Raw genomic sequence first — 27,794 nt, 5'->3', positions numbered from 1 at the left:
CGTGGAGTAAGTTTGTCAAAGGCTGAGAAACGAGTCAGGAGTCTCAGGAACTGGATTGAAGTGTTCGTGCGGGCTGCTCTGGGGCTCAGGTAACTTCACACTCTTTCTTTGCGTAAATGTGTCCGTACATATGTCGAATCGTGTCGTTTTTATCGCGTAAAGTGAGTTACCTTGACCTGACGTGGCTCGAGTTTCGCGTCCACGTTAACAGTTGTTTACAAAGGGGTCCATTCATAGCGATCGCAGTGATATATAGGCGCGTATGTGGCACTGGGATACGGGATCACATACAGATACAGAAATCAGATCCAAACCAGGTATGAACCGAGTCAAAACCAGGGCTAAAAGCGGACCAAAGCTGGATTAAAAGCAGCGAGTCTAAACCAGAACTACCGCAAGTGAAGCCAAGGCACAGTTTGATAGGTCTGTACCTGGTTGAAATTACGTTTTGAAGAAGAAGAAGAAAATCTGGACCGATCTAAACCCGAATTAACCTCTTAACCCCCACCTGAACCGAGCACATTTTCTCCAGTTTTGCATTACACACACTACTGGGATAGAATTCTCTACAGAGATTATGCAGGAGGTCGTATCATTTTGTGAAGTTGCCTCTTTTCTGTTCACATACCCTGTAGCGAAACTTAAAAATAATATGTGTGATAAGGGAAGTAGAAGTAAGAGCAGATCGGGTTTTACAGCTACAGCTCATAATGATGCACAGTCCAAGTTATGAGCAGGAGTCACGTGATGCTGAAATACCAGTCACTACCAGGCAGACAAATGCATGAAAATAATGATTCTGGCATAAAGAGATGAGATGGATGTTTTAAAGGTAGGTTTTGATTAGTATTTGCACATTTCCCTTTCAGTCTCTGAGATTAGCACAAAACAAACACTGGCTTATTGGATTTTGTTATATTAGGACTAAAAACAACATGGCAATAAATGGTAACTGTCTATCCTGATTTATGTTTCATTTCTGATGAAGTCTCAGTGGGTTCAAATCAACCTCAGGCTTAAAAAATAACAATGTTTGTTTTCCATGTAGTTCCTTTTTGACACAAGATGTTTTGTTTCAGTCCTCCTCCTTTTACCCAAATCTAAAAGCTTCTCAACTGGAGCTGACAGCCTGTAGGCCAAGGTAATGCCTCATTTGAAAGCTGAGACCAACAAAAGTGATATTTAACAGACTTTTTTCCTAGCGTTATATTATTATTATATCCATATTGTTGTCACTTTCTTTTTGTCTAGTTTTTGTTGCTATTTTCAGGAAGCTTTTAGATTTGGGAAATGCCAAACTGTAGAGAATGTGCTCGGTGCAGGCAGGTGGTTAAGAGGTTAACTTTATTACGGAAACAATCGTCAGAACAAATTGTCTCTAAAATTTGCGTTTAATAACTTTATAAGGGTTTTCGCGGGACACTAAAAATAAATGATGGCCTTAAAAGTCACAGCAAATCCAAATACAGTTGTCAAAAACGCAAAAACTATGGTAAAAAACATTTACGTTTACATTTAAAACATTTACAAAATCTGCAGCTTCAGCTTCCCGATGGCCCTGTGTACGAAACTGTTCCTCAGTCGACTAGAACTGGCCCGTAGATTCCGCAGCCTCCTCCCTGAAGGCATAACCTTGAAGAGACTGTGTGATGGGTGCATAGGGTTCCCTTTGCGGGTGAGACGGGTGGAGAACATCTCCTTAATAGAAGGGAGAGGGGCTCCACAGATCTTCTCCGCTGCTCTCACAACGCCTGGAGGCTCCTTCGGCAGGAGGCAGTGCTGACGCCGTGCAACACAGTGATGGAGCTGGTAAGGATGCTCTCTATAGTCCCTCTGTAGAAGAACCACACAGAGATGGAGCTGGTCAGGATGCTCTCTATAGTCCCTCTGTAGAAGAACCACACAGAGATGGAGCTGGTTAGGATGCTCTCTATAGTCCCTCTGTAGAAGAACCACACAGAGATGGAGCTGGTCAGGATGCTCTCTATAGTCCCTCTGTAGAAGAACCACACAGAGATGGAGCTGGTCAGAATGCTCTCTATAGTCCCTCTGTAGAAGAACCACCCAGAGATGGAGCTGGTTAGGATGCTCTCTATAGTCCCTCTGTAGAAGAACCACACAGAGATGGAGCTGGTCAGGATGCTCTCTATAGTCCCTCTGTAGAAGAACCACCCAGAGATGGAGCTGGTTAGGATGCTCTCTATAGTCCCTCTGTAGAAGAACCACCCAGAGATGGAGCTGGTCAGGATGCTCTCTATAGTCCCTCTGTAGAAGAACCACCCAGAGATGGAGCTGGTTAGGATGCTCTCTATAGTCCCTCTGTAGAAGAACCACCCAGAGATGGAGCTGGTTAGGATGCTCTCTATAGTCCCTCTGTAGAAGAACCACACAGAGATGGAGCTGGTCAGAATGCTCTCTATAGTCCCTCTGTAGAAGAACCACCCAGAGATGGAGCTGGTCAGGATGCTCTCTATAGTCCCTCTGTAGAAGAACCACACAGTGATGGAGCTGGTCAGGATGCTCTCTGTAGTCCCTCTGTAGAAGAACCACACAGTGATGGAGCTGGTCAGGATGTTCTCTATAGTCCCTCTGTAGAAGAACCACACAGTGATGGAGCTGGTCAGGACACTCTCTATAGTCCCTCTGTAGAAGAACCACACAGTGATGGAGCTGGTCAGGACACTCTCTATAGTCCCTCTGTAGAAGAACCACACAGTGATGGAGCTGGTCAGGATGCTCACTATCGTCCCTCTGTAGAAGTTGCACATAACGGAGGCTGGGACTCTGACTCTTCGCAACTTGCGGAGAAAGTAGAGACGCTGATTTCTTTTCTTGACCAGTGATGTAGTGTGTATAGTCCAGGAGAGCTTCTCTGTGATGTGCACCCCCAGGAACTTAGTGCTGGTCACCCTCTCCACTGCTGGTCCTGCGCTCTTCGAAAGTCCACAACACTCTCTTCTGTCTTCTCCACATTTAGAGAGAGATTGTTCTGTGTGCACCACATGGCCAGACTGCTCACTCACTCCTGTAGTTTGACTCGTCTCTGTTGCTGATGAAGCCCACCACTGTTGTGTCATCTGCAGACTTGATGAGGAGGTTTGAGTCGTACTTTGGAGTGCAGTCATGGGTCAGCAGAGTGAACAGGAGGGGGCTCAGCACACAGCCTTGGGGAGCCCCCGTGTTCAGTGTGATGGTTCTGGAGGACTTGCCGCCGACACTCAAAAGTTTCCCATTGTGTCCAATTTGGTTTTGATGTTGTCCATATATCTGCTTGGTTGTTTTACATTTGTGGCATTAAAGATATAGAATTTAGTTATTAAAATGGCATTAAAAAGCATAAATGAGACTTGCTGTCACCTGTAGAAACTCTATTTATGGATTTGTGTCAAAACGCAAGTTCCAACACATTCCAGTTTTGTTTGTTCTCCTGCTTGAGGCCCGTAGATACAGACGGCATCTCTGGAATCGCCCATATATGGTCATTTTTGAAAACAGTTAAGGGGGAAAACAATTTTGAAAAATGTTGAATTTTCTCTAATTATTCAAAAACTACTGTAACAAATGCTGAATTATGAATATAGTTTTCTACTAAATAAAGATACAAAGACATGGGGAGGAGCAAAGTGGTCCATAAATACATGAATAACGGAGAATGAACTTGATGCTACATGTTAGCATCGGGCTAATGCTAACGGTTAGCTCGCGCTAGCTACAACTGCCGTTTTTTTCACTTCTACTGAACAATCTGCTGTGAGAAAATATCCATATGGGCCCGATTTAGACTTGACTTTATTTGTATGTGATAAATAAGTTGATATTCCACCAGAAAATGGCTAAAAAGAGTGAAAAATGGTGTTTCTCTAAAGATTCTATTTTCCCCCTCGGCGAAGCCACGCCCCCTTCTATGACGAGATGCCGTCTGTATCTATAGTTGCTTCCCGGCATAGACCCTACCCTTCACATCCCACATGAACATGACGTTGTACAATTAACAGGATATATAATATTTGCCTAAAGATTGCGTTCACGGCGACAACATTGTCTCTTATGAATGTGTTTGAAACTGGTCGGGGCTGAATGTCCGGTTCCTTTCAGTCAGTTCCTGGACATTTGAACTTCGCCTTAGTTGTTTCATCAGCTGTGATAAGTCCAGTTGTCTTTCGCTGTAAAGGGTCAGCACACGTGTCAAAGGGTCTGAAAAGAAAACAGTCTTATCTGTGTAACGTGATACGACCTCGCACAGAAGAAAACTTTGACTTTGGTGAAAAGAAAAGTGTGTTAACCGCACCCAACCCGACACGTTTTCCTTTATGTTGATATTGGAGCCACATGTTCTGTATTTTAAACAACTGTAAGTTTTCAGTCAAATTGTGTCAAAGCAGGACTTAGAATACAGCGCAAAATCAGGAAATTTGAATTAAATTAGGAAACAAACAACCTCAGTGATTTGGCGATTCTGGCTTCTCGAGATATGGATAGGGATGCACCGTTGCCAGTATCGGGTATCGGGCCGATACCGCATGCTTGTACTAGTACTCGTGCTCATTGATGAGGTCCCGATACCAGAAACCGATACCACTTGACGTGAGTCCACCTTTTTAACCCCTTAACTCCCACCTGAACCTGAGCACATTTTCTCCAGTTTGGCTTTACCCCAGTCCAAAAGCTTCTGGAAAAAAGGTGTAAAAATAGCAACAAAACTGAGACGAAAACAATGATGGAAATGTGACAAAAAAGTGAGAAAAAGTTGAAAAAATGTCACAAGAAATTGACAAAAAATGGATAAAAAATTGACGAAAAAATGACAAAAATGTGACAAAATGTGATAAAAAATGACCAAAAAAATGACAAAGTTACAAAAATGAGTTGAATACCCAACAGAAAAATGATGGGGAAAAAAAGCTGATGACGTGAGGAAAAAGATCCTCTCGGTTCAGGTGGGAGTTAAGAGGTTAAACTGACCACTTTATTTTGTTTTCTCTTTATATATAAATGCTGCCCTCGGAAAAAGATAGATCTATTTTATTTTGTAAGCCATTTTTATTTAAAGGGACTATACGAGTTTAAAAATGTTAAAATTAAGTATTTTCCTCCCCCTACATGTTCCAATAATGTCCTAAGGCAGGGGTAGGCAACGTCAGGCCCGGGGGTCAAATCCGGCCCTCCAGCACAGAACCTCTTGCTCCCAATATGATTTTGCAAAATATTATAATGCAAATAATGGATGTTTTAAATGTCTTTGCAGAACATCCCACTTGGTCATATAATGTAAAACATAATATATAATGTGATTCTCAGCTAGTGGGTCGCGAGCCTACAGGGAACTTTGATTTTTCAATATTTTCCATCTGAAAGTACACGGAAACACACTGGAGTTTGTTAAAATGTATATTATTGGGTTGTTTTGATCATAATTTCAGTCTTAAAAGCAAATCTACGGCTTGTTCAATAAAAACATGTGTGGTAAATAAAATATTTTATGCAATATATAACAAATTACAGTTTTATTTGGGTCACAGCTTGTCATTAAGGTAATGGCGTGTCTCGGAGCCGGACCACTTTAGAACTTCTGATGTAAAACATTGGCATAAAATAGTTCTTAACTTTAGGCTACAATGGTGAGATTCGGCCCTTGGTGTTTTGGCAATGATGAATATGGGCCTCCATGACGCAAACTTGCCTCCCCATGTCCTAATGTGTAGAATGTTCACCACAACTGCCTCTAAAATCCTGCACTGTCGCTCAAAAAGGTGTTAATTCGGGTCTGAAGTGCCGTCATGCACAAGCTCAATATAGAAGCTGCAGTTACACGTAAGACCTGAGGTGGCAGTAGTGAGTATAAAATGCCTGACTTGCATCTAGCCCCTTTAAGCTTTTTTTTTCATTATTTAAATGTGCACCTGACGGAGCTTTGTTACAGTGTTTATGTTTATATTATATAGTGAATTTTCAATCAAACTACTCGCTGACTTTGACTTTGACTTAACATTTCATCTCACAGCTCTCACTTTGCGGAAAAAAATATCGGGATATATATCGTATATCGATATTCAACCTAAATATATCGGGTTATATCTATATCGTCCAGCCGTAACCTGAGTCAAGCCATGCGGACGCACATACATTTTTACTGAGAAAACTCTTACAAACAAATATGGATTGAATTTGGCGAATGAACGTGTCATGTGATATTCCTTTCTGAATGTGTGCTACTTTTATGTGCAGCTTTTATAGGATTTTAGTGGGATATACAAATGTATTGATACACATTTTGTATGGATTTAGATACTGTTTATACTTTTTGTGAATGGATTTAGCGGGACCCCAGGAAGAATAGCGACAGCATGACTGCGCTAATGGGGATCCTTTCAATAAACAATAAACATTTCCTCAGCTGGCTTCTGAAAACATAAGCGTTTTGTCTTGGTGTGGACATAGCTTTATTTGAAATATTTCTCCCCCCGCAGACGAACTGGACTATGCCGAGCGATGAGAGCAGTGCGTCGCCTGAAGACGGCCCCGAGTGCGACCTCCACCACCGGCCCCTCATCCTGGAGCGAGTCGAGAAGGACCCGCCCGAAGCCTTCAAAACCGTTCTGACCCAGCGGCTGAAAAAGCACTGCTCCTGCACTCCTCAGAAGGCCAAGTCCAAACTCCTCGGCTTCGTGCCCATACTGTCATGGCTGCCGCGATACCAGTGCAAAAACTGGATCCTGGGAGACGCCATGTCGGGGCTGATCGTCGGGATCCTCCTGGTCCCGCAGTCTATCGCCTACTCCCTGCTGGCGTCCCAGGACCCCATCTACGGACTGTACACGTCCTTCTTCGCCTCCATCATTTACGCCATTCTCGGCACTTCCCGGCACATTTCCGTGGGGATTTTCGGCGTGCTGTGTCTGCTGGTCGGGCAGGTGGTGGACAGGGAGTTGGCATTAGCGGGGTACCCTCCGGAGAGCAGTAGTAGTAGTGGTAGTAGTAGTTTGAATATAAGCGGTGACCTGTTGGCTGGTCTGACTAACGGCAGCGCAGGGGGAGGGTGTGACCGGAGCTGCTACGCCATCACCGTGGGAGCGACCGTCACCTTCACGGCTGGAGTTTATCAGGTAGGACCGTAGGGCTGTGCAATTAATCAAAATCTGATTACAATTTCGATTATTACACTAAACGATCACAAAATTTGCATAATCTGAGAATAAAGCGATTATTTTTTTTTTTTTAATTGAATTTTTTTTTGCAAAGCAGACTTTCCCTTCGCATTTCTCGAGCCACTGCTCATGCTTTTGCCTGACATAAAAACAAACAAACTCTGAGACTCAATCTGGCTTTATTAAAGGCCGCTCTATTCACAATAATCTACGCCTTGTACTAGACCTCCTAGACTACAGTTTCCTCATTGATAATGAAGGTTTCATATTATTCTTAGACTTCTACAAAGCCTTCGATATGATTGAGCACAACTTTATGTTCCAGGCTTTGCAATCCTTTGGCTTCGGGGATAACTTTATCAATGTTATAAAAACCCTATACAACAACACTAGCAGCTCTGTTTGCTTACCTCAGGGAACTTCTCCAAGATTTAGTATTGGCAAAGGCATAAAACAAGGGTGCCCAATTTCTCCCCTCCTATTCATTGCAGCTGCAGAAATGTTATCTATTTTAATAAAAAATGCTGAGTTTGGCAAACTCTCTGTTGCCGGTAAAGAAATTTCTATCAGCCAGTTAGCTGATGACACAACTGTCTTTTTAAACAACCTGAATGATGTCCCTAAAGTCCTCCAAATCATAGATCATTTTTCCAAAGCTTCAGGCCTCAAATTAAATATAAATAAATGCGAAATCTTACCTTTAAAAGATTGTGATGATACCAGTGTCAGCAATATCCCTGTTAAATCTACTGTCAAATATTTAGGCATGCACATAACCAAAAATATAAATGATCTAGAAAAACTGAATATTTGGGACAAAATTCAAAAATGCTCCTCTTTCTTGAATAACTGGTCACAAAGAGATTTGTCTATCTTGGGTAGAATCCTCCTTACCAAAACTGAGAGTATTTCACGGCTGATTTATCCTGCTTATTCCATTGGTGTACCTAAATCTGCTATAAAAGCTATAAATCAAACTAACTTTAACTTTATATGGAAGCGAAAAACACACTATATAAAACAAGGCAATCTGATCAAATCCTATGAGGACGGAGGGTTACAAGCGATTGAATTCGACAGCCTGAATGGTACTCTGAAAATTAATTGGCTTCGCTCCTTTCTAAAGAACCCAAAATGTTTATGGTTTACTATCCCTGATATAATTTTTTCAAACTTAGGTGGTATTCAATTCTTACTGACTTGTGACTTCAATATAAAAAAAACTGCCCATTCACCTCTCCTCTTTCCATCAACAAGCTCTACTTTACTGGAGATTAATTTACAAGCACAATTATAGCCCACACAATACACCCTTATGGAACTGCCAGTTCATAACTGTTAAAAACAAGTCCTTATTCCAACTGAAATGGTTTGAAAAAGGTATTTGGTCCCTTATGCACTTATTAAATGACAGTGGCAATCTTTTGTCCTTTGAAGAGTTTTCTATGAAATATAGTTTGCAAACAGTAAAGAAAGATTACCAAAAAATCACTCAGGCCATCCCCCAAAATATTTTGTCTACAGTTTCTTTCTTGTTTACTAATCCTAGCTGTAAAAACCCGTGTCTTCCTAAACTTTTGGTAAATGGAATTAACATTACTTCTCCAAATCTTACAAACTGTAAAATTCGAAATCTCTTCACTAAGATCCTTTTCCCCTTTATCTCAAACCCAAATTCAATTTCGATAATGTTCTCACACAATGAGAAGCGGAAAATCAGAACAAACTATTTAAAATTTCCCATTCCTCCAAAGGCCAAGGAAGTTCACTTTAAAGTACTTTCGGGCATTTACCCGTCCAAAGATCTTCTTCGACATCGTTTTGGGTGGGAAGATAACTGTTGTACTTTTTGTGTTGTTGATATTGAATCTACAGAACACTTGTTTTATGACTGTATGTTCTCCAAAGTATTGTGGGATGACATTCATTATTGGCTTTTCCCGAAGATTCCCAATTTACAGGACTTTTCAAGCAAGGACATTATTTTTGGCATTTTAAAAAAGGACAGCAATATAGAACTTATTTTAAATGTTATCATTATACTGGGTAAATTCTTCATCCACAAATGTCGATTCTTAAAAACAAAACCATCATTTGTCACTTTTCACAAAGAACTGTCTCTATTTTTCTCCTCTGTTTCCTTCATGGAAAAAAACACTGGTGTGAACCTTAAAAACATCATTGATGATCTGGACTTAATAAGCATCCTCTAGTACTGCTTTTCACGTTTATTTTATTTTATTTTATTTTATTGTTTAATTTTTGTGTGTGTTTATGTCCTGCTCTGACTTAACAATTTGTAATACGGAACATTCCTGCCATATTTGTTGTATCGCACATGTAATAAAAAAAAAAAAAAAAAAAAAAAAAACAACAACATCCGCAAACGTCAAAAAAAAAAAAAAAAAACAAAAAAACAAACAGCGCTGTTTGATGATGTCATCAGGCCGCGCTGCTCTTGCTACCCTTGTGCATGGATCTATAATAATAACTGGATAAGACACTCCCCCCTTGCCCGCGCGCCGGTCGGCGGACGGCCACTCGATGGTACTGCAGCAGCAAATTCACATTGGGCCCAGAAAGGATTTTTGCCATAGAGCAGCCATGCGAAAAAAAACTGTCCGTATTCGGCTGACAGGACGCCTACAACTTTCACAAAGGTCGGATTTAGTGTCGATTATCATCTACATTAACATCATGTACTTTTTTCCCCTTCGAAATTTACGTATCGTCTAAAAAATACATTTGTAAGGACTTAGCCGAGCTCCGCTCTAGCCACGCTCTAGCTTTCCGCCGCGTTGATTGGTCAGAACGTGCACGTGGTGCCGGCAGCGCAGCCGGGCACGTGCAGAGCGCGCCCTCGACGTCCGTGTACGAGCACATGTGGGCTCGGAGGAAAAACAACAGCAGCAGCAGCAGCATGAAGACCAGCATGAGGAACCGAGAGGAAAGAGGACGCAAAACTCACTTTGCAAGTAAGTTTGTAAATCACAGAATGTATTCTGTATTGTAAACGTTAGCATACACCACAGTTAGTTATAGAATGTAGCTTTATGAAAATAGCAAACAGAAACTACTAAGACTACTATTTTTAAACAAACAGAACAAAGCTATTCTAAAAGATGACAGTACCCCGATCCCATTTAGTCATTAAAATATACTGTATGTGCATCGAATTACAATAGTGACAAGGCCTAATACATAGTGAGAAGTTTGTTATTTGGACAAACGTCTCGAGAGCAAAATAAGGTTAGTTTTCATAGTGTCTATGACGTCGGACGCTTCCCTGCTATTTTGCCGTCACATTTCGATCTGAACAATATCTGACTGGCTAATATTAGTTCCAGGAGTTGGAAATTGTTAGTTTTTGGTTCATTGAATAATATATAATGACGTGACATTTTTAATCAAGTTTGTCTAATAACTAATAATTGACTTTGTCTCTCAAACCAATGCTAAGTGCATTAAAATGAACAAAAAGCAACATGTTGAGCTGTTCAAGACGAAAATAAAAAGTGGTGTTAACCCTTGGTCACTGCATGTCTTTCTATGCATTGTTTTAGCAAAGCAAGACAAAAATGAAGGTCAGAAAACAGAGACAACAGTAATGTTAAAATTACAAAACAAACATGCTATCATACTTGTTCACTAATGTAACAAGACTGGTGATTATATTACACGTAATAGACATATAATTGCACAGTAGAGATCTGTATAATTCTCATTCTGGTCTTGTGATCCAGAAATGTGAACTCTAGTATAATAAGGATGACAATATGTTTTTTCTTTCTTCACTGAGGCTGTTCTGCTGCAGGATCTGTGTCCACTACGGATATGGAAGGTGCGGCTTTGTATGAACTTCTTTACTAACTGGTGATTAGCTCTTACTACTTCAGTTAGTTTGTTATGTGTTTCATAGCCACAAATCAAACTGTAATAAAGTTGCTGCTCAGTAATTCTTCCTATATTGAGCAGATGCTGCTGATGGCTGAGTCCGGTCACCCATCTCCTCCTCACGGGGGAGTTACTCCTTGGTTTCTTGTTGGAAGAGTCGTGCTCTGACCGTTAAAGCTTTATGTGAGAAGGCATGTGTTATACCTGAGATGTTTGTATTGTCCAGAAGGAGACCTGTTCCAGTCTGGGATTGTCATTGAATCTACTCTGTGCTCTGACAGCGGAGAAAAGAACTTAAGGTGGTCTGGGCTGAGTTTGTAGCTCAGTAGATAACAGCTTTGGGTATTATTCTTTTTCACTTTGTCATGGAAGATATTGCGGGCACTTCTGGAAATGAAGCTAATACCACGGGTTCTTCAGAGTGCAGAGGATTACCGTTTATTTTTTTAACTGCTGCCATCGGGTGTAAATCAATAAAATGTACAATTTGGGCAAAACCCAGTGATTGTTTTTTGTGTATAGTGTTCTAGGCCTATTCTGCAAATATATTGCGGCAGTTTTCTTTTTTGCAAGATCATTAATTTAGTGTATGTTGTACATAAAAAGCTTCATTGCATTTCAATTACATCTATTAGTTTCTGTGACAATGCCATAGACAATTGACATAAATGTTGATGGTGATTTATTTTACTAGAATGTGTTTTTTTAAACTAATTTTGCAATTCTGCTACAGTAAAATTATTTAAAATAACACTACTCACAACTGTACAATGTTCTACTCTTTTCTACTGCTGATTTACTTGTGATATATTGCTAAACTGCAAATGTTGTGAAATGCAATGTAATGTATTATAATAGATCTTGCCAGCCTAATAATTAGAGGATGGTCTTAATCACTTTGCCATTGTTGATAATTATGAATATACAAATTGCAATGATTCTTGTTCTCATGTTCCATCCATAAAAATGCACATTTCTACATATACACACTTTGTTTACATGTTACATGACATAAAATACTAGATAACATTTCAGTGTGTCCATGCAAATTCAGCTCCTATAAGGAAGCATTATAGCAACAAATACTTGATATTTTTAATGATGGTGTGTAAAAGAAAAGTCAATATGCCAAACAAGACACAGAAAAGGTCAAATGTACTGAAAATATTACTTTAAATAAGGTAAAACTGTAATTGTGTTGTACAGGACATTTACCATGGATCTATTATATTAAACATTTGCATACTATGTCTGAAAGTGGGTCTCATCATTTCATGTTTATGTTCATGTCACAAGTTAAATGGATCAAATGCTGCGTTGTACAAAATTGCGGTTATTTAAAACTTACAAAGGTATAAACTGACTTTGACTTTGTCATAATGGTGAAAAATAAAAGTTGAATGTGTCTTTTAAACATGGGAAAACGGTGCAGATCTTTAAATACGCGTTGGGCTGTGGCCACTTTGCGAGCTGGGTCTGCTGTTCAACTCAAGGCTGATTCTCCGCTCGCTCTAGTCGTGCTGAGAATATACAATTTACTTGACATGTGGTCAATTGTAGAAGTATAATTAACCTTTAATTAAACGTTGGAAAACAGTTCCAAAAGTGAAGAGCAGATATTATATTACATCAAAAACTAGGCTGAGCGATGTTGACCTGCTCAGCATACGGTGGAGCTGCGCTCTGCTGCCGAGCTGCGGCGCTCGCTCTCGTCGCGCTGAGAATCATGGGCATGGGCAATAAACATCCAGGTTTCTTTGTGTTTTTTATTTGAAATGATAAAAGACCACTAATATGGCCATAACAATTAATAGTATAAATTATACAAGCATATAATAGCCGTTAAAATTTTCGCTGGGCCCAATGAACACGGAACTAACGCGGAAGTAAGAATTTTTTCTGGCTCGTTGCGCCAATGAGCACAGGCCATTGAAATCAACAGGCGGCCATATTGGAAACCCGGGGCTTGCCCTTGTGCAGGTGTGAGGGCTGGCCAGCAGGGGGCGAAACAGAGACCTCTCCTTAATTGAGGCAAACTTGAAATCATTTGTACTTTTATGACTGTTCAGAAAACAGAAAATATTCAGCTTTTTTTTTTTTTTTTTTTTTTTTAAATATATAAATAAAATAAAGACTTTTTTTTTTAAGGCAACAAATAACCGTTTGAATAATCGGGATTTCATTTATGACTAAAATAATCATGATTTTTTTTTTTTTTTCAATAATCGAGCAGCCCTATAGGACCCAATATAAAACATAAAGCAGTAAACGAAATGTTAAACTGCTGATAATGGCTGAACAACACTGAATTAACTGCGAGTTTGAAAAGCAAATGGCCGGTAAAAAGAGAATGAAGAAAAATAGATTAAATACAACATTTGATCTAAGTCAGTGACAACATAACAAAGTGTTTTCGAGACAGGCCTAGATATTAAAAAAGGTTCAATATTTATATATTAATATATATGAAGTTTCGACTTACGCCCTTAGCCCATTTTACAAAGCACATTTGAAGCGCCATCATTGCTCTCTGGATATGTACTTTTATACTTTTCTAAAAGTGCGTTAAGAACTCAACAGCTAATAAATGTGATTAGGATGTTCTGTAAACTCTGTGTGTTCAGTCAGACTCGCAGCGGCTCTTCCTGGGAGAGTGGCCAGGTTTAGAGGCTTAGCTTTTTAGCTGATATTTATTTATTTATGTTTTCTGAGTTTGGGGAACTGTCTTCTCTTCTCTTTAGTCATTGATTATACACAAGCCGCCACCAAACAAAAAAAAATCACACACAAATTGTTGGATGGTCTCGGCTTTGATTAAGGCACAATGAGCAGATTCATTGTTTTGGATAAGATTCTGCCGTGTCTGCAGATGCCCAGGCACTAATTATCCAACAGGAAGCTCTTATCTGCTGTTTGCTTAATTAAGTTCAGGTACTTTGTTTTCCCTTTGGCCAGCCAGTATAATAAACTTGTTTAATGTTCACAAATCTGTTTTATAAACTTGATGAGAGAAGCAGAAGTCTTTTTTTTTATACATTTAGAACAAATAATCCACTTATTAACGGTGTACTAACATTTTTCAGTGGGAAACTAAGTGACCCTGCACTATATCGTTGTTTCCTCACACTGCTGTCTGTGTTTAGTTTATGTAAATGTTCTTTGTTCCCACTTAAAATCCCTGATTACTAATTTAATGTTGTCTCTGGGTGGGACCAGCGTTAGATAAATATTTAATTGGGTACAGCTCTGATTATTTTTGAATAGTTTTGAAACAATTTCTGCTAAATGTCGCCTTGTGGAAGAAATACATGCATGTTAGTGTTTAAACAATTATTGCATAAAACTACATTTTTAAAATAAAACTTGACTTGCCCGTCAAAATGTTACTAAAGATGCTGGGTAATATATTTAAAACTGCAATTTTGTTCTTTCTTTCTTAACCCCTTAACTCCCACCTGAACTGAGCACATTTTCTCCAGTTTGGCTTTACCTCAATCCAAAAGCTTCTGGTCAAAAGCTGTGAAAATAGCAACAAAACTGAGACGAAAACAATGATGGAAATGTGACAAAAAAGTGAGAAAACATTGACAAAAAAGTGACGAAAAATGTATGAAAAGTGGCAAAAATGTCACAAAAATGTCACAAGAAATTGACAAAAAATTGACGAATAAATGGCAAAAATGTGACAAAAAATGACTAAAATGTGACAAAAAAGTTACAAAAATGAGTTGAATACCCAACAAAAAAAATGATGGAAAAAAAATCTGTTGATATGAGGAAAAAGATCCTTTCGGTTAAAGAGCCTAGATGCAAGTTGGTCATTTTTATACTCACTACTGCCACCTCAGGTCTTATGCGTAACTGCAGCTTCTAAATGAAGCTCATGCATGACGGACCCGAAGTAACACCTTTGTGAGTGACAGTGCAGGATTTTAGAGGCAGTTGTTTTGAACAGGTCCTGGCTGGAACATGTAGGGGGAGGAAAATACTTAGTTGTAACAACACAACTCCATAAAGTCCCTTTAACGTAATTGTGTAAAACGTAAATGCAATTTTTTCTTCTTTGGACAAATATTGCGATTTGATCTGTGATTTTTATAATTGAAACTGCGGAGGAAGTTATGATTTGTTTTATGCCTCGTTGTACACTGCTTTTTTTTTTTGTCTAATAAGATTGCACGACATGGGGATGGTAAAATTGTCTCATCTGTGTTCAGACAATCGTAGCGATTATCAAAGTTTTGTCACAGCAGTTTCTGGCTCCTGAAGCCGTGTGTTTAGCGGAGGCAAGTGCCACATGCTCGCGGGGCTTATTTTTGCGGAATAGTGCAGTGCAGGGGAAGTTCTGTAAAACCCGGAGAAGGACACTGGTGCGGTGTGCTCTGATGTACTGACGGGACACAGAGGAGGCCCACTCTGCAACTAGCCTTCCAAAACCTTCCAAACAGACGCTGCCTGATGTCGGTCGTAGCTCATCTTTGGTCGTACAATGGTTCTATTTTAAATCTTTGTCCCTGCCTCACTGCACGACCTAAGACCTGCAATTTTGAGCTACATCCTAAGATTTTCCTCACGACAAGTTATCATTCGTCACACACAGCCGAAATTGCGCCATGTACACCCGGCTTTAGACTGTCAAACAACATATTCAACAATGCACAATAACACTAGACTTTAGAATATGCTTCATAAAAACTCAGACCTTTTAGATGTTGCAGCTGAACCTGAGATTGCGAGACTCGACAATTCTGATTGGTGACATCTATCACTCAAATGCAGAGACGGAAGAAAAAAAAACTCAACCTCTTGAGGCTTGGTTATTGCAGTCGTCAAAACCTCATTTGCGATTCGAAATAGCTTCTTGAGCTTCTTATGCTTTGAACTCATGATGGGCCTTAGATTGTAGTTCACTTTGGAGAGTTAGTCACCCACATATTTCAGCACAGTTAACCTCTTAACTCCCGCCTGAACCGACAGGATCTTTTTCCTCACGTCAGATTTTTTTTCCATAATTTTTTGTTGGGTGTTCAACTAATTTTTGTAACTTTTTTGTCTTTTTTTTTGTCTTTTTTTGTCTTTTTTTGTCATTTTTTCGTCATTTTTTTGTCATTTTTTGGGGGTCATTTTTTGTCACATTTTTGTTATTTTTTGGAGCATTTTGTCACATTTTTGTCATTTTTATGGTCATTTTTTGTCATATTTTTGTCATTTTTTCGTCATTTTTTTTATCCATTTTTTGTCATTTGTTTCGTCATTTTTTTGTCATTTTTTTGTCATTTTTTTGTCAAATTTGTATCACATTTTTGTCATTTTTTTGTCACATTTTGTCACATTTGTCATTTTTTCCTCCGTTTTTTGTCAATTTCTTGTGACATTTTTGCCACATTTTTAATCAATTTTTCGTCACTTTTTTGTCAATGTTTTCTCACTTTTTTGTCACATTTCCGTCATTGTTTTCGTCTCAGTTTTGTTGCTATTTTCACAGCTTTTTTCCAGAAGCTTTTGGACTGGGGTAAAGCCAAACTGGAGACAATGTGCTCGGTTCAGGTGGGAGTTAAGGGGTTAAAGAAAACTTTTCTCTTTGTACATTACTTTGCCATTGTTTCTTAGCACATACCAAATGAGTTTTACACAGTAATAATCTGTATTGTACCCGATACTCTCCCCTGTGCAGGTGCTGATGGGTCTGCTGCAGGTGGGCTTCGTCTCCGTGTACCTGTCGAACTCTCTGCTCTCGGGCTTTGCCACCGGAGCCTCCCTGACCATCCTCACGTCTCAGTTCAAGTACCTGCTGGGCCTGAAGATCCCGCGGCCGCAGGGCTGGTTCACTCTGTTCAAGACCTGGTTCTCCATCTTCTCACACCTGGGACAGACCAACCTGTGCGACCTCATCACCAGCCTGGTCTGCCTCGCCGTCCTCATCCCCACCAAGGAGATCAACGACCGCTTCAAGAGCAAACTCAAGGTGAGACTTTATACAACTGTGGCAACATGAACCAAGTGTGTTTTCCAAAATGTTCCCAGATCATGTTCAAATCAACTATTGTTTTTATGAATGTCCGTTTGTCATGATGTAAAACGATTATCCAGTGAGAAAACAGACTGAGCTCCACTTTGGGTTGCCAGATCATTAGGCTAACGGGTAGGGCTTAATATTGCCAATAACTTCACGATACGAGTACACAATATGATACGTATTGCAATTCCAGTGTGTGTCCATAATACAAGATTAATTCTGCAAAGAAAAAATTTACAGGTGCAAAAAATGGAGGTTGTTATTATGCTGAATAAGCTTAATGTGCAATTTAAGCCTTTTATTGAAATAGTTAGAGTGCATGTTGTGATACGTTCTATATGGTTAGACAAACATTTGCGTATCATGATGAAGGTGCCTCGATATGATACAGGTATTGTCACGTATACTCCATAACAATACCGTAAATTAGGGTTGGGCGATGTTCCCTTAATTGGCCGTTGACGATGTTTACAGTGAACCATCGTGATGGACGATGATATCGTCCATTTCTCATTATAAGCATTTTTTTTAAAGACATTTACATAGCCTATATATATGCTGCATATTACTATGTATGCTAGGAAAACGTGAGATTGCAGGATAAATGGATCTAAACTCAACATGATTTGAACAGAGTCATGAACACGACTTTTGCAAAAGAGATGTGTTAAAACTCGTGCATAAAGTCTGAGAGGAGAACCACTTATTCAGAGCGTGAACTCCAAGACTCTTATCATACTAACACAAATGTAAATCGGAGCTTATTATTTGCTTTTGCTCAGTTTTAACGTAATGTTTAAGAAACAGTGGATGAACGGGACAATATTTAGAAGTTTGCGTAGTAGCTACATTTCTGAAGCCGCTCCACGCGCCGCCTGGTCCGTGAGCTGTAACCTCGTAACTCCTGCACCAAAACCAGGCGCTGTTAAACTCTGAGCTGCTGCAGAGAGAGAGAGAGAGCCCCACGCGTCAGAAATAGAGCAGCTGCGTCTTTACGTTAATAATTACGGCTAACACATCGTGGCTACTGACACTTGCGCGCATATTAGTATCCATGATTGGCACAACCCTACCGTAAATGCTCTAATATAGGCCCGGGCCTTTATTTACTCAAGGGCATCTAGGACCAGGCCTTTATTGGAACCAGGCCACAATTAGAGACAGGCCTTTATTTCTATTTGAGAAAAACAGACGACCAGGAAAATGAAGAAAAACGAGATTTGTGTCTATTTGCACCTAAAATATTACATTTCGTTGCTGTTAGCGGAGCATTGACATCAATGTCACTGCAGGTTTCTGTTTCGTTTTTACCGGACCTGATTATTTGTTGTTATCTCATGTAAAGGCGAGTTTAGACGGAGCGTTTGTGTTTGTGATCGATCATGAGACTGACCCGAGAGAAGACGAGACGCTCGCGCTGATCGGAGGAGTTATTTTGAGGCGTGGGACCGACCTGCACACGGAGCAGCTGGACGTGCTTTGAAGACGCGATGGAGACTTTATTAAAACCCTGGAGGGTCACACAACATTTATTGTTTGCCCTGTTTCCAAATATAGTCTGTGGAGGTTTGAAAAGTGGCTAAATCTGTGTCAAAGTTACGCTCAGATCAGCTCCTCCGCAGCGTTCCCATTGCCCGGGTTCCCGTTTGTTTACTTCCTGTGAGTTTTCATTTACACGAGTATGAGACAAATTCCTAACATGGGGAATATTTCTACCGCTATAGTTTCTAATAAAAGCCCCGGCCTGTTTTAGAGAACGGCTTTAATTTGCCTCCGCCAGCCGCGAACCCGGCCACTGTCAGAGACCCGGCCTCTGTCAGAGACCCGGCCTCTGTCAGAGACCCGGCCTCTGTCAGAGACCCGGCCTCTGCTAGAGACCCGGCCGCTAATGGAATACAGGCCAGTATTAGAGAATTTACGGTATACAGCCAATAAGATGTATTGCCCTACTAACAGGACCCAGTTCAGTAATCAACATCTCAGAGAGGAATGGAGAAAGAATAGTGTCTTCTCCACTTCCTATAACTGCTTTCAGTAAATGTCTAGTCATTTATTGCCCATTTGGGAACAGTGATACTTCCTGTTTTATTACTGTAATGCCCGTTTACCTGTTAATCATTGCCTATGTCTAAAAACAAATGGAGCAAAATAAGTTTTATCCTCCATTAATCGAAAGAGATTTGTGGGAAAACACTGTGCATCTAATTATATTAATCAATTTCTTGCAGGCTGGTTTTCTAGCATTTTTGTGAAAGTGACCCTTAAAAGTGACCCTCAAATTGTGAAATGTGCTCATAAACTCGACCTCGTGATGAAATAGGATGCAAATTAGAGATGCACCAATCCAGCTTTTTTGCTTTTTTTTTTCAAACTTTATTTATTGAACTTTTTTAATATACCCCGACATACAGTTGCAAGATTGTCAATATAGTGTGTCACATTTCTTAGAAATTAACTACATGTAAAAAAAACTCCACCCACCCTCCTCCCCAGCCAAAGGCCAGTCAGCCACTCACTCAAAAACAAACACACTTCCTTAAAAATAATACAAACTTTAAATTGAATCTAGGAAAGAGGGGAAAAAAATATAAAAACAAAAAGAAGAAATAAAATGAGTAAATTAATTAAAAAGAATAAAATTAAAACAAAATTTAAAAATATATGTATGTACACACATTCTAGTCGTCCTGAAAAGGAATTTTCAAAGAGTCGATTATGTCGCAGAAAGGGATCCCATGTGTCGTAAAATGACTTTACTGCTCCATTGAGCGAAAACCTCCGCTTTTCAAGCTTCAGATTGAACAATACCTCTCGTATCCAACGAACATGTGATGGGGGACAGGGAAGTTTCCAGTTAAGCAAAATCAGCCTACGGCCAGTAAGGTGGTGAATGCTAATACGCGTTTAAATGGTTTTGAAAGGCTCAAAACAGGAGGAATACCAAAAATGGCAGATATGGAATTTGGAACAATAATACAGTACAACCATAAGCTCTGGTCAGTATGTCAAAAATGTATGACCAAAATGGTCCGAGCTTGGGGCATGACCAATATGTACATGATTTGCTGGTGACAAGTTGCATCTGCCACAGGAATCGCTCACAGAGTGGTACATTTTGGATAAGTTAGAATTGTTTAAAAAAAAAAGCAGATATTAATAAAGCAGAAGTGCCGCTAGCAATAGCATGCTCCCGTTAGCTTTAGCCTTTGTTGTGGAGGTTAAGACAAACTCGGTGATTGATCTCCCCAGGTTCTTAGCTTCAAAAGGACATACAGCATATCCATATTCACTTAGATTTAGTTGGTAAAAGATATTTGTAGCCAATACCCAATATCGTATTTTTTTCAGTATTGGAATGGTGCATCCGTAATACAAAATCATCTAAAAAGCGGGTTTAAGACAAAAAAAAAATGCAATTAAAACCTCAACACCTAACCTTCTTCCTTTACAGTATATTCCAAAAGCAGCTTTAAGCCTGAACCGAGTTACTTCCTCCTTTTAAGATTTGAACCAGAAGAAATCCAGTAATGCAGCTTTAATTCTAACCCTTTCTCTTTCCCAGGCTCCGATCCCTTTCGAGCTCTTCGTGGTGATCATTGCCACAGTCGCCTCCCACTTCGGACATTTTAACACGGAGTACGGCTCGGGTGTGGCCGGGGACATCCCCACGGGCTTCCTGCCTCCACAGCTCCCCCTCTGGTCGCTCATCCCCAACGTGGCCGTGGACGCGTTCTCCATCGCCATCGTCGGATTCGCCATCACCGTTTCTTTGTCCGAAATGTTCGCCAAAAAGCACGGGTACGCGGTGGACGCCAACCAGGAGATGTACGCCATCGGCTTCTGCAACATCCTGCCGTCGTTTTTCCGGTGTTTCACGACCAGCGCGGCGCTCACCAAGACGCTGGTGAAGGAGTCGACCGGGTGTCAGACTCAGGTGTCCGGCCTGGTGTCGGCTCTGGTGCTGCTGCTGGTGCTGCTGCTCATCGCGCCGCTCTTTTACTCCCTGCAGAAGTGAGTAGGGCTCCGTTTCATCAGTATTTTCATCAGCTAAATAATCAAATAGTCAATTTAAACTAGTCACTAAAAAGGTAAGTTGAGCTTCTGGGTAAATCGAACCACCCAGAAATGTAGCATTATAAGTCTTTGCATTACTTTCAATTTGCCAGACAAAAAATGTCATAAATTTGCCAGAAATAGCCAACTTTTTAATGATAAAAGTGTTTTTCATTAATCAAAGTTTTTCTTCAGAGGTTGACATTTTATAGGGTATGAATATTTTTGGTAGATTTCCTCTTTAAAGAGATTATGCAGAGTTTAAAAATGTATTTTCCTCCCCCTACATGTTCCAGCCATGTCCTAATGTGCAGAATGAGCTCAGACCTGTTCACCACAACTGCCTCTAAAATCAAAAAGGTGTTAATTCGGGTCTGAAGTCGTCATGCACGAGCTTAATATAGAGGCTGCAGTTACACGCATGACCTGAGATGGCAGTAGTGAGTATAAAATGGCAAACTTGCATCTAGCTCCTTTAATAAAGTTGACTTTTTCCCCACACTTTGTGCCCTGCAGCCAATATATATCCGCCAACAGGCACTAGAGGCGTCTCTAGCAGTAAACGCAGAAGTGAGACGGGCGTGGTGAAAGATTATGGATTATAGATGAGTAACTTTTAAAATGATGAAGGCTCACTTTAGCCTAAATATCGAAGGGCTGTGCTCTCCTGGGGAGCGTCTGAGCTGGAGACGGGTCACACGTCACATCCCTACACTTCCACACTGGCCATTTCTGCCTTTTTTACACGTTTATCCCTGCCCTCTGCCACAACTGCACCTTTCTCCGGGATGAGGCGTCTCTTCCTCCTCATCCTCTCCATGGGCCGCTCTGAGCGGATGCACCGCACTATGAAAACCTGCGGCTTACATTCCTCACTCACAACTGGTGAAAAGCGACTCTTACTGCATTGAAGAAAATTTTAAAAGTTAATCGCGGGCTAAAAGCTTGATGGCCACAGCTAGAGGAACGAGTTCGCAGATGGAGCTTGAACAACGTGCTGCCGGGAGAGGCTCGTCAACGGTGCAGTTACGCCTCCGTGTCCAGTGGCCTAGGCTGGTGCGACTTATATGTTTGTTTCTTCTTCATTATGCATTTTTTAACTGGTGCAACTTAGAGTCCAGAGCAACTTCAATTGTTGCATGAGTGCTGATTAAAGCGATAGTGTGAGGAGAGAGTGAGAGTGAAATTTGAAAGTAAACTATCAAGTTCCTCCTCTCCCCTCTTGATTGGACCAAAAAGCGACTCTGAGGAGACAACAAAAAACAAAAAATCAAGCCCCCTCCCTCCTGATTGGGCCTGACCGGCCGCCTGATAGTCAAGTTTGGCCCAGGAGGTTAATTAGGCGCAATCTATTAATTTACTCCTTAATGTGCACTCTCCCAAATAGGTTTGCTTTGCCTGATGAAATAAAGGAAATGAATTAAAATAAAATAAATATGGTATTTCGAGTGACCCGTTCCCTGAGAAAAAGTGTGCCACAACTTTTTTTTTTCTTTTTCGTTTCTTTAAAACCATATGTTCCACAATAGTCTTTAGTTGTATATACGACCACCAAAGAAAAGGTGGTTCACTCTCCCCCACTCTCCTCTGTAACTAGGGGAGAGTGCCCTGTCTTCCTATCTTGTGTGATTTATGTGTTCAACCTTGTAATGCTGCTTACATTTCTCAGTTACATTCCCCGTGTGCAGTGAAACCGTGACATGAGGGTCTCTTGGCACACGCTTCCGTAGCAGCTTGTGTTGGAAATATTTAAATTGTAATATGTTTCTTCCTGTGTCATTAGTTCAGTCCAGAGCTGGATCGTTTGGCCTTGACCCTCTCTGTGGCCTCTGTGTTTAAAGACGATAAGAAACACAAGCAAACAGTGAAAGTCTTCAATAATATTTAACCTGAAAGTGTTCATAAAAACCTGTGAGTTTTATGGAAACATAATCTGAAAAACCACAGTAAGAGATTGCATAACCAAACAGCCTTTTGTAAACTACTTCACCTTCATTGCCCCACCCTCGTCACAACAGCGTAAATCAATCTTAAAGGGATATTTCAGGATTTTTGACATGGGACCTCATTTCTCCTAGTTTAGAGTGTTGCTGATTTCTGAAGATTTTTTCTTTGTAATTCAAGCAGTTCTTATGTTTGAAGAGTTTTGTGGCACTGGGCTAGTGCTAGGCTAGCACATTTCTATGGTATCAGCTAGCCTGCATTAAAAACAGTCTGACCCGCTCCACAGAGCACCTGAGGCAAATCACTTATAACACCAGACTAACCATATAAATGTCTGTGTCGATGTGTCGAATAATGTTTGGAATATAACTGACCTTGCATTACATGAATGATCGCATTTTGAGGGACTATTTTCTGGCAGATCACTCCCACCGCCGCATAGCTTATACAACCACGAAGCTGATGCTGCTCAAATATAAGTTATTTTAGAAAAATTGTAAAAATAACTATGGACACAGACATTTATATGGTTAGTCTGGTGTTATAAGTGATTTATGTAATGTAATTGTAATGTAATGTATGTAATGTAATTTCTCCATCTGTGAGATCAATAAAGTATCATCTATCTATCTATTTAATGCAGGCTAGCTGATACCAAATGTGCTAGCCTTGCACTAGCCTAGCGCTACGTAACTCTTCTAACATAAGAACTGCATGAATTACAAAAAAAATATCCAGGTACCAGCAACACTCTGGATAACTGGGAAATGAGGCCCTATGTCAAAAATCCTGAAATATCCCTTTAACCTTTAATTTCGTGCTACATTCATGTTCATTTAGACACTCTTTACATTAACATAAGAAGAAGGCTTTGAATTACAAATCTTACATTATAGGTTTGTTGAAGATGCCTAAACTAGGACCTAAAGCACTAAAGCAATATCAAAATTTCCCACTGTTCACTGTGAGGCAAGGGAGGTGCGGAGCTCAGAGTTAAGCTTCATTTATGCTCCCATTTTGCACGTAAATAGATCCATGCGCTCCAAGCACTACATTTATGCTTCCACACGTTCCTAATGTGTTACCGCCAGAGGAAAAAAGAAAATACAAGATGGGAGAAGGAAAGCAAACAATATTGTGCCACCTGCAATGCTTATACACAACATTAAAGCTGGGGTGCCTGATTCTTTTTGTTCAAACTGATTTATTTTTTTTTGGACCCAGACTCTCACAATCCCTCCTGCACATCCGCATTGTGCAAGCAGATTTATCATACGCACTTTTCACTCTCGTGTACAGCTTTGAGCGGTGGCAAAGTGAGGCATGGGGACCACCTTCTACTTCTATCTTCCATCACTCAATTAACATTTCAGTGACAATTCAACAAGGTACATTTTACTGTAGAACAACAAAAAGTCAGGTATACCAGCTTTAACTGAGGAAGAGACAAGAACATGAGGTAACACAGAGATCCTTTTTTAGAAGATTGGCCGTTTGTTTCACCTGTTGATGTGTGCAATAGTGTCCACAGAGGTGAGCTTATGTTCTGTCCTGAGCTATGACTCCCACACAGTCTGGGTAAACAAAGAGTCCGACGGAGCACACGGACATAAACCTCCGTCTCCGTATGTATCTAATGGAGAGCATAAATGCGCCTTCAGCGGTCAGTTTCGAAGGTGAAATGTTCAAATGCAACAGTTCCGGAAAATGGATTTTCTCTGACTTTGAATTGCGGCTTTCTGTATAAACACTGTAATGCACATGTGTCAAGGTCAAGGCGAGAAGATTTAATGTGGCCCTTTGAGGAGCACGATTTCCTGAGCATGTCAACAAAAAAACAAAAAAAAGGTCCCCTCCGAAACACTGTTGATTTTGGCCCTTTTAGTTTTAGTCTTAGTCTTTTGGACGAAAATGCTTTTAGGTTTAGTCAGATTTTAGTCATTTCAAAATGTGATCGTTTTAGTCACGTTTACCGTGTGTTCTCTCACTTCGCGCACAAACTCTGTTTGTGAACGATCCAACGAAAAACGTTCTCCCATTTTTGTCACATCTCGTCTCATTTACGTAAACTCGTAAACGTCTAGTCATGTTCTAGTCCCCAAAGAGCTCATTTTAGCTCGTCATCGTTACGTTATCGTCATTAAAAAAGGGGCGTCAACGAAAAGATATCGTTATCGTCTTCGTTGACGAAAACAACGCTGGTCCGAAACGAGCAGATTGGTCAGAGGTCTAACGCTAAACCCGATGTGCGTCAGCGTCCACCGTGATAAGACGCGTCCGAATTGGGCTGTCAGTTAGGACGGAGTTAGGAAAAGGAGCTTCAATGCTAACTATCATAGCCACTTTAGCATAGGGACCTCTGGTGCTAACTAACCAGTGATTATGTGCCATCCCATAAGCCACTGCGCCCCCAGTCCCCCTCTGCCCCACCCTCGAGTGATTCATGCAACCACTGTTGATTGACAGGCGCACATTTAATAAAAATAAAAAAATGGAATAAGATTCTGCACAAGCCAAACTTTATAAAAGTGACAAAATACATGTTAGTCGAAACTTAAGCCACATGGCTAATTTGCTACTGTAGCTTTATGAAACAGCTGTTGATAGGGCTGTGCAATTAAACGAAATTCGATTACGATTTCGATTATTACACTAGACGATCACAAAAATAGCATAATTGAGAACAAGCGATTATTAAGTATTAAGGATGCCCTCCCGTTCGTCCATCCAAAGCGCAAAAAGTCTGTCCTGCACGGTTTATGTGACACGTCTGATCAGCTGAAACACCATCGCAGCCTGACAGAACTGTAAATAATATCGTACTAATATTTCTTATACCTAACTCTTGAGATAAAGCCACTGTTAAGACCTCACCTTGTGCTGAAAGGAGAACAGCTGTTTTAGAAGCCTCGATATCCTTTGCTCAGGCCCTGGTTTTGTTTAGTAGAAAAGTCTAAAACTCTTCTTCAGGAGCAGATCAACGGAGCTCAAACAAACTCTTATTACTTCATGCCACTGAGATGATTGTTTCTGTTCCCTTCGCATTTCACGAGCTAAAGGCTCAGGCTTTGGTTTGACATATTGGACAGGTGTGAGGGCTGGCCAGCAGGGGGCAGGTATCTCTTATTGAATTTGTTTTTATTGTCCAAAGAAAATGTAGTCCATAGTTGTATTTTTTTTAAACAATAATATAAATGAATAAATAAAATAAAGATTTTTTTTAAGGCAACAAATAATCGTTTGAATAATCGTGATTTCAATTACTACTAAAATAGTCATGATTATTATTTTTTCTATAATCGAGCAGCCTTGGCGGTTGAGATAAAATAAGGCTAAAGGGAAATGTGATGGATCATTTGGATTTTTCTTCTTTTTTTTTCCTCCTTAAATTACTTTATTTGGACACTATGTTGTTGCATATGCAATACAGTAGGTGGTGGCAGTCTGCCAATAACCTTAAAGAAGAACAGCAGCTGTCACTTCCGGATCAGGAGCTCGGGTTAGGACATAGAGGCTATAATTTGATGGTTTCGGACACGGCCTAAGTCTCTCACTCATTCCTGTGCAGAGTTATGTTTTTTTAAAGAAATAACCAGTTTACTCACTCTAGCCACTAGGAGGCAGCTTAAATTTACAAAAGGAAAGATATAATACGTGACATAATACGAGATCAGGATATAAACAACATATTATAGCCCTGTGGTAAATGGTCAGTCTGCCCCAGGGCGGCTGTGGAGTGAATGAATAATGACTTTATGTAGCACTTTGAGAAACATGACACAGGCTAATGAAGCACAATAAGTGTAAGCCGTTATTTATGAGGTTATTTATGATAAAAGTTTCATCACATGCAAAGCCTTCTTCTTTTATTAATGCTTTCCTCTCCTCAGGTGTGTGCTGGCCGTGATCATCGTCGTAAACCTTCGCGGCGCTCTTCGCAAGTTCCTGGACGTGCCGCAGATGTGGCGGGCGAACCGCGTGGACACCTTCATCTGGCTCGTCACCATGGCAACCTCGGCCCTGGTCAACACCGAGCTGGGCCTGTTGGTCGGCGTTCTGGTCTCGGCTTTCTGCGTCCTGGCCCGGACACAGCGCGTTAGCGTCGAGCAGCTGGGACGCGCCGACGACCGGGAGCTGTACGAGGGTCTGACGACGTACCGCGGCCTCCGGAGGCAAAACGCCGTCCCCGTTTTCCGCTACAACGCCCCCATCTACTACGCCAACCAGAGCCTGTTCAAGAAGTCGCTTTACAAATCCGTGGGGCTCGATCCGCTGCGGGAGAAGGCCAGGCGTTTAAAGGCGAGCAAGAAAAAGCGACCGACGGTGGAAGTGAAGGGGCTGCAAAACGACGGGAAGGAAGTCGCCAGTGTGAATTTGATACGAGAGGAGCCTTCGCCGTCAGAACACGTATCGTCTTTAGTCCTGGACTGCAGCTGCGTGCTGTTTTTAGATACGGCCGGGGTGAGCGCACTGAAGGAAGTGCAAAAGGACTACGCCGAAGTGGGAGTCCGCGTCGTGCTAGCGCAGTGCAACACCTCAGTGCTGGACTCTTTGGAAAGAGGCGAGTACTTCCCCGAGAACCAGCAAAACGAGATGTTTTTCTTCACGATCGACGACGCCGTCCACTTCGTCCAAAACCTTCCGGTGTCGAACGGGAATTACGAAATCTAGTAATCTGTCCAACACTGTTTGTTTACATCGTTCTGAAGTTACAAAACGCGTCAAATCCATTTACAAAGTTA

General features: G+C 40.7%; 1 protein-coding gene across 1 annotated transcript; it reads left to right on the top strand.

The window, feature by feature from the left end:
* On the top strand, window positions 1–27,794 carry slc26a2 (solute carrier family 26 member 2). Its single transcript, XM_079556205.1, has 5 exons — window positions 1–89; window positions 6,468–7,103; window positions 16,714–17,004; window positions 20,618–21,066; window positions 26,943–27,794. Exons 2-5 carry the CDS (start codon window positions 6,480–6,482, stop codon window positions 27,721–27,723), a joined length of 2,145 nt encoding a protein of 714 aa, XP_079412331.1. The 5' UTR covers window positions 1–89; window positions 6,468–6,479; the 3' UTR covers window positions 27,724–27,794.

Source organism: Gobius niger (genome assembly GCF_951799975.1).
Source record: "Gobius niger genome assembly, chromosome: 5".
NCBI lineage: Eukaryota > Metazoa > Chordata > Actinopteri > Gobiiformes > Gobiidae > Gobius > Gobius niger.
This window is presented reverse-complemented; position numbering and strand designations above follow the sequence as displayed.

Coding starts and splice junctions, on each gene's coding strand:
- slc26a2 (XM_079556205.1), top strand. CDS start 6,480: ATGCCGAGCGATGAGAGCAGTGCGTCGCCTGAAGACGGCCCCGAGTGC. Junction 7,104..16,713: donor TCACGGCTGGAGTTTATCAG/GTAGGACCGTAG, acceptor TCCCCTGTGCAG/GTGCTGATGGGTCTGCTGCA. Junction 17,005..20,617: donor GCTTCAAGAGCAAACTCAAG/GTGAGACTTTAT, acceptor TCTCTTTCCCAG/GCTCCGATCCCTTTCGAGCT.